Source organism: Osmerus mordax, chromosome 3, assembly GCF_038355195.1.
Source record: "Osmerus mordax isolate fOsmMor3 chromosome 3, fOsmMor3.pri, whole genome shotgun sequence".
NCBI lineage: Eukaryota > Metazoa > Chordata > Actinopteri > Osmeriformes > Osmeridae > Osmerus > Osmerus mordax.
In genome coordinates, this window is record NC_090052.1 from 10,014,410 (window position 1) to 10,029,385 (window position 14,976).

Below are 14,976 nucleotides of genomic sequence, written 5' to 3' on the forward strand. Positions count from 1 at the left end.
ACGGTGAACGCCTTACAGGTAAGACCACAGATGATTGGCAGGTGGAGGGATGTCTATGCAGACCGTTGGGACATACGAGAGTGGTCCACGGAAAAGGTACAGAGAATATTTGTTTTCTGTTAACTTAACTTAATGGACTTATTGGATTTATGACACACGGATGATAGACGAAATGGTTATCGAGATTTGAATATGGATGTTTTGAGACGTGCGGTACTAATCTGAGTCACGGAGTGTCTTGGACATAATGATCGAAATTTTTGAAATAGAATGGTGCTGACATTCCGAAAATGAGAGGAACATTTGATACATTCTGCTGAATTGGTTCGAATCCAACATCAATGATCATTCCTTATGTTTTCGTTTCGGTTTAATCTTTTCAATCAATAACACTTAACGACCGCCCCTGTACGAGCGCGTCGCTATCTCAGGTGTTCTTATTTCAACGAGATAAGATAATTCAATGAGTAAACGAGTTTTTTCGACACGTTTAATGCAGTACAATTTGTACTACATTTCTATAATAGAGTTATTGTCAAAGTCTCAGAATATTAGAAAATTGCTTCACGTTGTTCTCTGCAGTAGGCTATCGATAGGATACAGTAACAGAACCATAATACACTTGTTTTGACAAATGTCAAATAATAAACCAAATGATAAATGTAATTTATTCTTAATGTAAAAAACAAACAAAAACATTTGACATATTATCTTGTCATCTTCCCTCCAGTTTTTCATCCTTCAGCATCAGTGAATGGAACTACACGCCCCCAGCATGAAAGAAAGCGGGTCCATGTGTCAGGTGGAGCAGCTGCTCTGCTCCAGCATCTCAGTCCCTGACACAGGAACTGGGCTGTGTCGCCTGAATGCCAAAGGACACCACAATTACCACCCCTACAGCCAGCAGGCCTGGATGGGCAGCTCAGCTCCAGTCGTAGCTCTGGCCTCAGCCCTTGCCTCCGCCCCAGCCACAGAAACCCGGCACAGGGCCAACGGGGTGTCTGCCTTGTGCAGCAGCCCAGAGTGTCCAGCTTCCAGACTGGATGAGGGAATGGCCCTGGTCAAGAGAGGTGCTGGGGTTGGAGCAGGGAAAGTGCTGGTGACAGGGGGAGCAGGGTATTTTGGATTCAAGCTGGGCCGAGCGCTGGCCAGTCAGGGGGTGGAGGTGGTCCTGCTGGATCTGCACAAGCCACCCTGGGAGACTCCCGATGGAGCCCTCTTCCATCAGGTACTAAAAATGAAACACAACTCTACTGTTTCAATAAGGACGTTGCACAGAGGGACATCAGTCAGTTTGTTTTTTTCTGATGTGTGTAGTGCTGTGGTTGGGTTAGGTGTGGTAGAGTTAGGGTTGTGGTCTTCTGGTTGGCCTGTGGTTGGAAACTCACACAGGGTGAGTGATCCACCTGAATAGCGCCAGGTGTTGACCAGGCCAGAGAAGACACGTGCAGGTTGATTCAGGTTACAGGTGGAGTCTCATGACACTCCACCTTAATTGTACCGGCCTCTCTCATGGTTTCAATATTATAATAGGCAACCCATGTATGCCATCTACTGTGTGTTCAAGCTATTGAATGTTTCAACATGAAATGCAAGTGGAGCATTCTGCTGCCATCGTATCAAATGGAGTTCTCTATGAATACACATATATTCATAATAGCATCAATTTAGTTTAACTCCCCCAATTCTGCTATTGAGTTATAATATCTACTGGGTACATATATATATATACTGTATATACACATGTATATAATGTATATGCATATATATTTATAGATATGTGTATATTCTGTATACATATCTGTTTAATATATAAATAATTATATAATTGTTTTTATTTTACAGAGTGACATCTGTGACTATGACTCTCTCCATAAGGTGTGCGAGGAGGTGGACTGTATCTTCCACACAGCTTCCTTTGGAATGTCTGGCCCAGAACAGGTTTGGGTGTTTGAGCACATCCTCAAATGCAAGACACCACCCTGCAAACACGTTTTACCTCATTATTGAGCATGACCCTCCCTCAACACCTACAGTCCCATGCTAGGAGAAGGGCTTTCTCACAAACAGGTGTCCATTCATAATAAATTATAACACAGCTCTTCAGGACTCTGTCAGCCTAAGCTAAACATCCATCCCACCAGAGTGGCAGCTTGGGAAATCTGTTGGCCTAAGAAGACACATCTGCCTCTCTTTATCCTCCTTATTCGGTTTAGGTTACATAATCAACTCATGCCTTTCACTAATCTCCACCTTCTCAGAGAGTGTAGTAAAATAAGTGAAATCTACAGTGTGAACCGACAGGTTCCAGCATCTTTTGAGTTGATGGGGTTTTTCACATACTGTACTTTACACAGACTGACATTGGGCTATCAACAGGTGTCTCTGGCTAATGCTGCTGCAGGCTTTGCCTCCAAACCCAAAATGAAAACATACTCAAACATAGTCAGGAATGAAAATGTTTCTCTTTTCTTTGCGTCTTCCTCAGCTGAGGAAAGAGCAGGTGGAGTCTGTCAATGTTGGAGGGACAAACAACGTCATTAAAGGTGATTACTCAACAGCCAGCACATCACCCTCAACACCAACCATTAAATGCCCATTCAGATCATTCCTCAGATAACAGTCCTCAGTGGGTTGTTCCGAGCCATCCAAGATGGTAATCAGGCACAAGGTGCCCCTGGAGGTACGTTATGGCAGGAGCATAGGACTGTTTTTGTTTTCAAAAGCCTTGCAAGTGGCAAACTAACAATTATACACAAAACATTTGATCATGGCTTCGCCTTTTTTTGGTCCTTACTGACTCAGGTTGTAAACCACATTAGACATATTGGACTGTCTCTCAACTTCAGTTGTATGTCTAGATAGTGTTTTGTGTGTGTGTTTGTGTGTTTGTTTGTGTGTATGTGTGTGGTCTTGTTTAACTCTCCTTGTGGTAACCAAATGTTCTCACAAGTAAAGTGAAACTTGAAAAACGTAACTTTGTGGGGCCCTTTTGCAATTGAATTTAAATTATTTGTTCAAGGGGATTAGTGTTAGGGTTACAATTACATTTAAGTTTAGGGTAAGGGTCGGGCCATCCTAGGATAGAAAAACAAATCTGTTTGTGAGTGTGTGTGTCTGTGTGTGTATGTGCATTTGTGTCTGTATGTGTGTATATGTGTCATCATCTACTGTTTGCAGTGTGTTTGGAGAGAGGTATCCCCAGACTGGTTTACACCAGCACGGTCAATGTGGCATTTGCTGGCAAACCGATCGAGGAGGGTGACGAGGATTCTGTCCCCTGTGTGCCCCTGGACATGGTGAGGAATGAAAGACTGACTCTGTTAGCTTGTACTGGATGTCAAATGTTAGTTATGAACCCACACTGAAGTGGTATGACGCAAGGTAGTTGGACGTAGTGGAGACTCAATCGGATTTCAAGGGAAATAGGCACTGTGGCCCATGTACTGTAATTAATTTACTAACATGATTTCATAAGGGGTTATTTAATAGAAGTTATTTAAAAGAATAAAGTAACAGACTTTGCTGTCTTTGAGAGAGACCAAAGATAAAGGCTAACTGGCAGACGCTTGTCATCTCTGCTGTGTTACTTTGTCATCACCTGTGTGTGTACAATATGAGTGTGGAGGCACCAATTTAATAAGATTACTACTCTCCCTATTTCCTTTGTTGTCCAACAGTACATCTCTAGCACCATCGTGATCATCAAAATGCTACTTTCTTCTATCCTAGCACATAGATCACTACTCCAGAACCAAAGCTGTTGCTGACCAGATGGTCCTCTCAGCCAATGGGTGCTCTCTCAAAGGTATGGGGCTCACTCTGTTGGCTGTGCCAGCAGTGTGAAATATTTCTACACATAGAACCTGCTCAATTCAGTGTTACGTACAGTGTAGAAGTGTCTATGGAGATTGCATTGATGTTACCTTGGGACTGCTGGTATTGTATGGATCCTCTGTGTGTGTGTGTGTGTGTGTGTGTGTGTTTTTCCTCATCCCAAACTGGTGTGTACTACCGTAACTGAGGTAATGGTTGGCATGGTAACTCAGCCAACCCATGTGCAACCTTAGCCAACGGGAACTGGTGACACCAGTTTAAATTTAGCGTTAGACAGCACAATACCACTGGAGCCTTGTGTTAACCTGACACCAGGCTGTCTCAAGCAGTCGCCTGCCAACACTCACACAAATGCCTGTGTTCACACATAGGAAGCCCCAAGGCAGTCCTGATGCACCCTGCTACACCCTCTTTCACAGACAGACTTACCAAAACAATGTAGCTAATATATTGTGGTTTACCCAGACTATTTTTGATACAAATGAATTATTTTTCTGCTGGGTCTTGGATGAACATGTGTAATGCCTTCATTCTCTCCTTGGAATGTAACCCAACACTCTATACTGATCCCTTACATATTCAATTAAGCTTAGAGCACAGATATGTCATGATTCACTTTGTTCTAGTCAAGGCACTTGTTCTGGGAGGATGTGGTTCAAATGAATTCATGGAGAGGACTGTCTTTCAATCATAAATACCTATGATTTTTTTTACTGTATGTTTCATTGTTACATATACCAGCTAGCTATATATATATATATATGAGTATTCATTTTAACAACAAATGTTCAGCAGCATATGAATGCACAGTCATTTCACATACAATTTAAACCAACTTTTGATGGGGTTTTTCCACATCCTATATAGAGAACCTACCTATCTACAGTTACAGTTAAGGTAAAAGATCACACAACATGTACATTCAATTTTATTTTTTGACTGCTCTCCTACGAAGGTGGGGGCATGTTGCGGACCTGTGTTCTCCGACCATCCGGTATATATGGCCCAGAAGAGAGAAGACACCTACACAGAGTCATGGTCTCTACACAGAAAACACAATCTAAGAATACTGCAAAAACAGTCTGTACTTCTTACAGTCCATCCAACAGAATGACAGTCGTTTGATAGCAGAATGTCCACCCTGGGAGAATACATTATTTATAGATCCTCTCTGGGTCTCTAGTTACAACTCTCTCACTCTCTCTTACTACTAAGGAGACTGGGGGAAAAGGTAAAGGAAGAGCCTGGGCCGCGCAGGGCTGAGCTGGACTGGACTAAGGGCTGGGCTAAGCTCAGTTTTGGGCTTACTATTGGCCAAGCTATTAAGAAGCTCAACTTAGATTAACACACTTGCACCTTGATTAACCTTAATTCCACAAGAACTCATCACTTGTCAGAACATAGCACTCCACAATCTTACACAGAAAACATACAGACACTGTGTGTGTGTGTGTGTCTCTCTCCCCTTATCAAGTTGTCCTTTCTCCAAGGGGAACGTGGAGCGCAGGTTGTTCAGCTTCAGTTTTGGGAACCCCATGGCCAGGATGAACTGGGTCCATGTAGACAACCTTGTGACAGCCCACACACTGGCTGCTGAGGCCCTCACCACTAGGAAGAACTGTGTGGCAGTAGGTCCCCGCTGCATTCCCACCGTTTTAATTCTCATTCTTCATTACCGCAAGGGTCTGTTTAAAAGACTGTGACATTCCTGTTCTAGAGTGGACAGGCCTATTTCATCAATGACGGAGAATCAGTTAACTTGTTTGAGTGGTTGACCCCATTGGTAAGTGTAAAGCTGTTTTTGCAAAAATACAAAATGTTGTTCTTCTTTTCTCGTGGATGGAACGTTCTGCTCTGTCAAACTGTTCAGCGTAAGAGTTTCTTCTGTATTTAAACCCCACTGTAGTTTGAGAAGCTGGGTCACAGTCGACCCATGATACACCTGCCTGTGTCACTGGTGTATTCCGCAGGTGAGGGATACGCTCACACGCACACAGTTGAAGGTGCAGAACACTGCAATTCTGTAGTAATAAGAATAAGTAGAAATTGAACATGCTAAAAAGAGTGAAGTTACTATATCTTAGACCAGTGTGTGCGTGTGTATGTGTTTTCACAGCCATCCTAATGGAGTGCTTACATGTTGCTCTGAGGCCCCTAGTGGAAGTCCCTTTGCTGTTCACCAGAAATGAGGTAACCCTTTTTTTTATTCATCTATCTCTGGTCTTGACACCTTTTTCTTCTCCTGTCCTTTGTTGTTTGCTGGTGTAGAATTCTGTGGTTCAGATGTGGGAGCAGGCAACTTTACCTCACTGGCCTGCACAGATGTTGTGATGAACAACCTTCCTCACAATTCGTCAAATAAATGAATTCATTTTCATTTCTTTAATTTCATTTGATCACAGCTCAGTGCTTGGATCTAATTTAGTTAAATGTTCAGGCTCTTAATAGGTACATTCTTTGGCATGACATCACAAGCTGGGATGCAACATCATGTATTTTCTGCAGTAGCCTATAGCTAGCAATGTGTGCGTGTGAGTACCCTATGTCCTTATGTGTTTGTTCAATGTGTATGCTCTCCACTGATCTGAGTTTGGGGAGCTTGGGTTACCTGCCAGGGGCGGATCTTGAGGTTCATGTTGTTTAATTGTAACTTGTTTCACTACATGTTCTTGTGGTTCTTCCCTTTGGGCTTTTTTTTCACAATGTATGCTTCATGTTTTGGCTACCCGCAATGTTTGGGGCTATCTCGTTGATATGATCAGTGACCTATGCACTTTTGTAAAGCTCTCTCTTGGAAGTCGCTTTGGATAAAAGCGTCTGCTAAATGCATAAAAAAAAAAAAAAGATTGGGGTGGCAGTATTTTTTATTGCGACCCCTTAGATCCGCCACTGGTACCTGCCACTGGTACCTGCTCCCAATAGATCCTTGTTTAAGTCACACAGAGGCCCTCTCTGTCAGAACTGTACAGACCCTGTACACAGGGGCGTGTCAGGGGCGTGTCCAGGGAGTGGCCAGGGGTGAAAAGTGATTGGCCACCACTTGTGGCACCCCAACCATGCGATCGGCTATTTGCTAACAGTTTTGTCCATTTGCATGAATACTGGCCAATGAAAAATAAAAATCTAAAATATGAGGGGCGGGAGTTCAGGCTGAGCGGCATGTTCAACAACTACACTGGAGAAGCATGAGCAGTACCGCCGCTCCCATAACACGCACTACGCGCTGTGCGTAGGGCACCAAGTCCTGAGGGGGCACCAAAAAATTGCCAACTCAAAAATCATCATAGTACTAATAATTATAATGCCGATATTATATCAGTATATAAATATTAGGCACCTTTTAGGCATGTATATCACAAAACAGGCAGAACAAGAGATATATTTAATTGCTCAAAAAAAGTTACGATGGTGCCCCCCCCCCAAAAAAACAAAACAAACAAAAAACAACAGAAACAAATACACACTCAACTTCCCAAGCTCGCCGTGGGTGCCCTGTCCTATCTCAGTGGCCTGACGAACTTTGACAGTAGGGTCAACTTTTCTAAAATGGCCTCAAAAAGACAACAGGAGTCAGGGGCAGAAATAAGAAAGAGAAAGAAACTGCGAAATGATGCCCGTGCATCTGTAACACAGGTACTTTTGTCTATGGGGACTTTTATTTTGACAATTTTATTTTCTCCGGCGCGCTAGCGGGAGATGAAAAGACTCCTGGGTAGGAGAAGAGCTAGCTAGAGGAAGGAAGAAGCTGACTTCATGGATCGCTGTAGAAGCTAACATCGTTACGTTGGAGCTGAGGACTTATGCAGAGCTGAAGTCGATTAATGGCGGTATTGGACGGAGAATAGTGTGGCAGACTGGCTGCGGGCATGAGAGGGAGTTGCTGGAGCCGTGAGTCTCTTCTACAACACTGTTGTTTTTTTGTAGTTTCTACCGGAGGCAATATTGAGAGTCTTGCAATTTTTTTGGCACTCGACAGTGAACAATAACGTAAACGATCTGTTTTAAAGGAGTGGTTTATATGTTTTTTCGAGTTTTCTTGTTTTTTTCTAAAGAGACTGACGATCGCCTGTGATTAAGATTTGATGTGGGAGAGACATTCTTTTTTTCTTTGGCGATTTGGATTGCTCGTTTGTGCGTGCTGCATGTGAGCTAAGCTGTGCTGTGTGCGGGCTGAGCTACGCCATTTTGTGTCAGGAAGTTTTCCTGAGTTTTTTGTTTACCCTGCCATCCTTACGACATCTCATTGTTCTGCCTCAGTTGTTAATCCTGTCATCAGAAATCTTCAAGTCAACGCATCAAAGTCGTCAGAAAGGAGACTGGTATAACAGTTCAACACACACACACACACGGACATTTCACTAATACAAACTGTGTTTGAATGTACTAGGGGTCTCAACTGTGAATTTGAACTGTCGATCTGTGAATTCAAGAGTTCTAAGAAACATTTCTGAGGTGTTAAGAGGTTTTCTTTTAAGTGTTACATTTTATTAAGAGATCCAGGATAACAGTATTGTATCTTTGTAACTTTTTGTTATTTTATCCTATTAAAGGAGATAGGGTAACATAAGAGAGGCAAAATAAATGACCTGTTGTTAAAATTAAGACATCTGACAATATCTTATCAAGTTACCTTGGGGTAGGGGCGTCTCACTGACACTATTAGGATTAGGTGGGTGGGGATGTGGAGGTAGGCTTGTTTCCACCACATGCACTTCAGGAGGCCACCGTATCAATATACTTATCTGAAGCCTACGCTACTTATTCCTGTAGTACATAATAAAATAGTGTCAGGTAAAACATATACACCGAGTGCATATTGAGACTCAAAGCACTAGAGTGGGGACTAAGCTCCTTTCCCTCTTTAAGTCTTCCAGGGTAACACTCTAATTTCCCCTACAAGGCAAGACTTAGTCTTGTTACACATCACTTTCAGGTAAGTCCATGTTTAATCATTGTTAAATACGGGAAATGTGCTGCTAATTTAATGGTTAGCCTATGCATACACCTCGAACTAGCTGACGTTATTGCTAATGTTAGCACACTCAAATATGCTAGGTGCAAGCTAAATTGAGATTTTACTGTTAAACATTATCTATGCATTTTACAAGTAACTGACGCCAGCTAGCTGTTACTTTACTTTACATTCTATGGTGCTTTTATATTCGATTTATCAAATAGTTTTTAAATGAGTAATAAAGGTGGAGAGCTCCTTGGCTGCATGCTTTCAGTTTTAAATGTTTATAATTTGGAAAACCAGGCTAAGAAACTTAAGGGTGGGGCTGAAGCATTAAGAGACAAAAATACATCACCTTCATTAGACAAGATTTTACCAATTGAAAAACGGCTGTTTATTTTACATGAAGCTCAAAAACTATTTTGCGCTCAAATAAAGGCCAAAATTCTTTGCTCGCGCGTGTTGCGCGCTCGCTTTACTTTGGGAACTCCGTAACTAGCATCACATCAAACACAGAATGTGGATGCATTGGCAGGGCAGCTGTGGAGGCGTATACGGGGGCCGTTGTTGGACCGAATTCTCACTCCCCCGCAGAATCCCACTCCCCTACGCGTGAACGCGCACTGCCTTCCTAGCATATTGCTAGTTGTAGTTTGACGAACCGAGGCGATTTTTACAAGCCTAGGTTGCCGATTTTTTTACAAGCCTAGGTTGGCGATTTTTACAAGCCTAGGTTCCCTCGTCTTAGGCTTTGAGGAAACTGTCATTAGGCTATTTAATTCATGTTTCATCAAAATATAAGTTATGTTGTGCTGCACTTTAGAGCCTATACGATTAGTATGTCGTGCTACTCGTAAAATCCGAATGATTGTCTCAAGAAAATAGACGTACTTTGGAGCTGCACTTGAAAAACGATATTGATGTCGATGTTGTGCTACACTGTCCTATTATCGGAATGAGGGTAATATGTGAATTATGTTGTAGTTGCGACTGCTGTTGTCACTGTCTGGTAAAAGCGAGCATCGTTCTTTGTATTCATTTGTACGAATCACTTTTAGTAGAACAATTCACTTTTGATTCTTGATTACGTTGTACTTGCTGTTATATGTATACTTACTAAATGCACTATATGCCAATTCATTGGCATATAATCGTCTGGTAAATGAGTACATTATTTTACAAATGTAGGCTATATAAAAAGGCCCCTGCTCACAGGTCCGTCCTACCAGAATTCTACTTCTATTTCCCTCTCAGTAAACTACTTGCCACACAACTGTTTTGTGTTTACAATCATATCCATTTTATAGATCCTGCTTCCCACTGCCTAGTTTGTGTCTTCTAACTTGCAATGTACAGTGCTTGGTTTTAGTAGCCTTCCCTTTGTGAATGGCTAGTGAAAAACATCTAATAAATGATGACATTTTGATTGGTTCCATCACAATTATTTTTAAACTAAAAACTATAATGATATATTTAACAAAAGGTAGAAAGAAAGTGATCATTTAAATAAGAGTTTTAACAAGTTTGAGGCTTGATCATGAAAACAGGTCAGGGATGTTTACGGCAGGCAGCATTTTGGGTAAACATTAAGATTAATTTGTGGAATGATAATAAATGATCAAACATTAGGAATGGCAAAAACTGTCTCTGTCACCTATAATAACATTACCACTTATACAAATAAATACCAATGCTTCATTATAAATGTGTCTAGTAGTGAAAAAAGTATTGTATTCAATACCAGTTGACAAGCTATTACCCAGTTAGTGTCGCCATCCAGATTGTCCACATCCCCGCATAGTTGGGGTGTGTCAGATCCTATAGCCCCAAGATATGGGGGGGGGTGGTGGATTCCGGCAGGTATGAAAAACAGTGTTGCCAAAATCCTACTCCACTTCTAACTTTTACATTTATGCAACTAGTATCAAAAAACTTTTATGGCACACTCCACAGGTCATGAGGAGCCACCAAAATAATTTGGGGGGTGTCAGATCTTATAGTCCCAAGATATGAGGGGGGGAGGATTTCGGCAGGTATGAAAAACAGTGTTGCCAAAATCCTACTCCCCTTCTAACTTTGACATTTATGCAACTAGTATCAAAAGCTTTTTATGGCACACTTTACAGGGCATGAGGAGCCACCAAAATAATTTGGGGGTGTGTCAAATTTTATAGTCCCAAGATATGGGGGGGGGAGGATTTCGGCAGGTAGGATGTTATCCACCATCATCCCTGTGCCCAAAAAGCCAAGACCAACAGGACATAATGACTACAGACCCATCGCCCTTACCTTTGTGGTAATGAAGTATTTTGAGCGCCTGGTGCTGGCACACCTCAAATCCATCACAGACCCCCTCCTGGACCCCCTGCAGTTTGCCTACAGAGCCAACAGGTCTGTGGACGACGCAGTTAACATGGCCCTCCACTTCACCCTACAGCACCTGGACTCCCCAGCATCCTACGCCAGGATCCTGTTTGTGGACTTCAGCTCTGCCTTCAACACCATCATCCCCGCCCTGCTTCAGGACAAGCTCTCCCAGCTGAACGTGCCTGATTCCACCTGCAGGTGGATCACAGACTTCCTGTCTGACAGGAAGCAGTGTGTTAAGCTGGGAACACACGTCTCTGACTCCCGGTCCATCAGCACCAGATCTCCTCAGGGCTGCGTCCTTTCCCCTCTGCTCTTCTCCCTGTACTCTCCCTAGGGAGTCAGGTGGCTGAGCGGTGAGGGAGTCGGGCTAGTAATATGAAGGTTTCCAGTTCGATTCCCAGCCGTGCCAAATGACGTTGTGTCCTTGGGCAAGGCACTTCACCCTACTTGCTTCGGGGAGAATGACCCTGTACTTACTTACTGTAAGTCGCTCTGGATAAGAGCGTCTGCTAAATGACTAAATGTACACCAACAGCTGCACTTCCAGTCATCCATCCGTCAAACTCGAAGTTGGTGGACGACACCACCCTCATTGGGCTCATCTCTAACGGGGACGAGTCTGATTACAGCTGGGAAGTTGACAACCTGGTGACCTGGTGCAGCCAGAACAACTTAGAGCTCAATGCTCTTAAGACAGTGGAGATGGTTGTGGACTTCAGGAAGAATACAGCCCCACTCACCCCCATCACCCTGTGTGACTCCCCAGTCAACACTGTGGAGTCCTTCCGCTTCCTGGGCACCATCCTCTCCCAGGACCTCAAGTGGGAACTGAACCTCAGCTCCCTCACCAAGAAAGCACAACAGAGGATGTACTTCCTACGGCAGCTGAAGAAATTCAACCTGCCAAAGACAATGATGGTGCACTTCTACACAGCCATCATTGAGTCCATCCTCACCTCTTCCATCACCATCTGGTACGCTGCTCCCACTGCCAAGGACAAGAGCAGACTTCAGCGTATCATCCGCACTGCTGAGAAGGTGATCGGCTGCAATCTGCCTACCCTCGAGGACCTGCACACCTCGAGGACCCTGAAGCGAGCGAGGAAGATTGTGGCCGACCCCTCCCACCCTGGCCACTCCCTGTTCCAGAAGTCTGGATCTCTCTACCCCCCACCCGTTCCAACTCTGATGGTTAACAGAGACAGGTATTGCTCTCAGCAACTGCTTGGGAGGTCTGGTCTAGAGAAGATCTTGTCTAGAGGTCAGACTGGTTGGCTAATGGCTTTGATTAACCTCCATTTGCCAAATCCCTGTTCTACATTCTGCCACCCCAGTCCTGATGGATCGCTCCAATCTCTATATCCCCTTACTGCAGAGAGGATAGGGTGTCTGTACAGAAAATACGGGCAGTGAGAGAAGCCTTATAGAGGCTGAGATAACTTGATGTGGGGTGACGTCTCTATTGACAAGAAGAGCACAGACTCAGCTCTTGAATTTGAACTAAAATGAAAGAAAACATTGGGTTTATTGTGGCCTCCTAAGCTCTCCTATACTCAGGGTGCGAATTATACAATGACAATCGGTGGGGTCAACTTTTTCTCCAGGGCATCAGTGAACTAAAGTTTTACAATCCCAACAGTATCTTGCTTGTTTAATGTAATGTCTGCAGTCTATTGATGATAATAAACAATCCTTTCCACAAGCTCCTGGGGCACGTACCACACAACAACTTTTGAAGTCAGGGGTCACCAATGAAGTACTGTAAAGCAAAACAGCAGCAATTCAGACCCACACACACAACAACAGACCATAATTTCCGCTCGAACACAAACCTACACAATGCTGTACCAGAACAAAAGACACTATCAACGTTACAGGTAACAATTAATACAAAAATTGACCCCCACAATCTGTTGTTTTTACCTCTTTTAGGGGGGTCCAAGTCTTAATTAGGGGGACAGACCCACCAAACCCCCCCCCCCCCTTAATTCGAACCCTGCCTATATTCAAACAACATGAGCTTGATGCGAACAATACATTAGTTAATGTGCTGGATAGGAGGCCACAATAAACCCAATTTTTTCTTTCATTTTAGTTCAAATTCAAGAGCTGAGTCTGTGCTCTTCTTGTCAATAGAGACGTCACCCCACATCAAGTTATCTCAGCCTCTATCAGGCTTCTCTCACTGCCCCTATTTTCTGTACAGACACCCTATCCTCTCTGCAGTAAGGGGATATAGAGATTGAGCGATCCATCAGGACTGGGGTGGCAGAATGTAGAACAGGGATTTGGCAAATGGAGGTTAATCAAAGCCATTAGCCAACCAGTCTGACCTCTAGCCAAGATCTTCTCTAGACCAGACCTCCCAAGCAGTTGCTGAGAGCAATACCTGTCTCTGTTAACCATCAGAGTTGGAACGGGTGGGGGGTAGAGAGATCCAGAATTCTGGAGTTTCTTTCTTCAAAGTACCTTTGAGTGTAGAACACTGCTGTCTTGCTGGGCTGAGCTACAAGAATGAAAATGTGTACAGTACCTTGAAAAGGTTTCCTCTTGGTTTCAGGTCAGAAACATTGCTGTGAGCCACACCTTCAAGATTGATAAGGCCCGTCGAGACCTTGGCTTCTGCCCCAAACACTACAGCCTGGCGGACTCTGTGGATCAGCACCTGAGGTCTCGACCCCTGACATCTAGCTCCTCTCTCCTGAGCCTCTCCAAGGATTCTCCCCTGGTCCTGCTTCTAGTGGTGGGGATCAGTCTCACTGTGCTGCTGCTCAGCTTCTTGCTCTGGGAGCACTAGCCATCTAGATAGCCCATTAGCCTAAAACACAACCCCAAACAGTGTAGCCCCTGACTCAGGTGGGTCTTCTATAATATCCTTCTAAATCTATAGAAAACAGTAACATATAAGGTTATTTTCTTGATGGTTTTATTGTTCCATTGGAGATAGTTTTTTTCTATGATAAGCTGTGCTTGATAGTAAGTAACATAAAGTTTTTAGTGTTTCTATGTTTTCTTTTTCATTTGGTTAAGATGCTAGGTTATTATAAAGAAGATGGTATAATGTGTACAAGGCTCCACTACTATGTAAAAGTCACATGTCATATGTTCCACCTGAAAGGACTGCTCAGCTGGTAGCCCGAGTTGACCCACAAAATGGTGGGTCAGAGGAATGTACTGCATGACTTTTGACTCTTCTTTCTATATTCCTTGTATGCAACAAAATGTCACAAATACAATCTGGTCACGAATACTGTTGATAAAGTACTTTAACCTAAAAGCTATAGTTAGTTTACTGCTATTCCTAAAGAAGACTGTGTTTCAGTTTTGTATGCATGTGGCATCTGACTCATCTGACTCATGTATAATGTTACTTAGAGTTTAACATTTTGGCAGACTGTAGGCAAAACTATTTCTGACAAAGACAATGCTTTTTTTAAATACTGTATTTAGATGCACAGTAGTACAAAACTTTGTTAGTAAATACCGCATGCTTCTCCCCACTTCTTCAATGTTGGGTTTTTGTTGTGATTTTCTTATTTAAAGGTTTATGCATAACTAATTATAATATGTATAATTGAATTGTAGGTTTTTGCAATAAGAGAAAAAAAGTGTGAATGTATTGAAAGAAGGCACCGGATTTTTTTTTTGGGGGGGGGCAGGGTGAGAGAATATTTTGTTCTTCTCAGTTTAATATACTTCCATAGTTATGCAACAAACTAATATTAGATATATACGTATTAATTGGAGAACATTCAAACACTATGTAAATATAACTGCATCTGTCATTGTATTGGTATTCAGGCGAGAGACCCTAG

The 14,976-nt window shown here is 43.0% G+C and overlaps 1 protein-coding gene across 1 annotated transcript; it reads left to right on the forward strand.

The window, feature by feature from the left end:
- The first annotated feature begins 754 nt into the window (after nucleotides 1-754).
- On the forward strand, nucleotides 755-14,654 carry sdr42e2 (short chain dehydrogenase/reductase family 42E, member 2). Its single transcript, XM_067233103.1, has 11 exons — nucleotides 755-1,228; nucleotides 1,846-1,941; nucleotides 2,489-2,546; nucleotides 3,181-3,299; nucleotides 3,733-3,808; nucleotides 4,793-4,875; nucleotides 5,328-5,465; nucleotides 5,555-5,620; nucleotides 5,744-5,807; nucleotides 5,954-6,027; nucleotides 13,722-14,654. The coding sequence occupies exons 1-11, from the start codon at nucleotides 755-757 to the stop codon at nucleotides 13,956-13,958; spliced, it is 1,485 nt and encodes a 494-aa protein (XP_067089204.1). The 3' UTR covers nucleotides 13,959-14,654.
- Nucleotides 14,655-14,976: the final 322 nt, after the last annotated feature.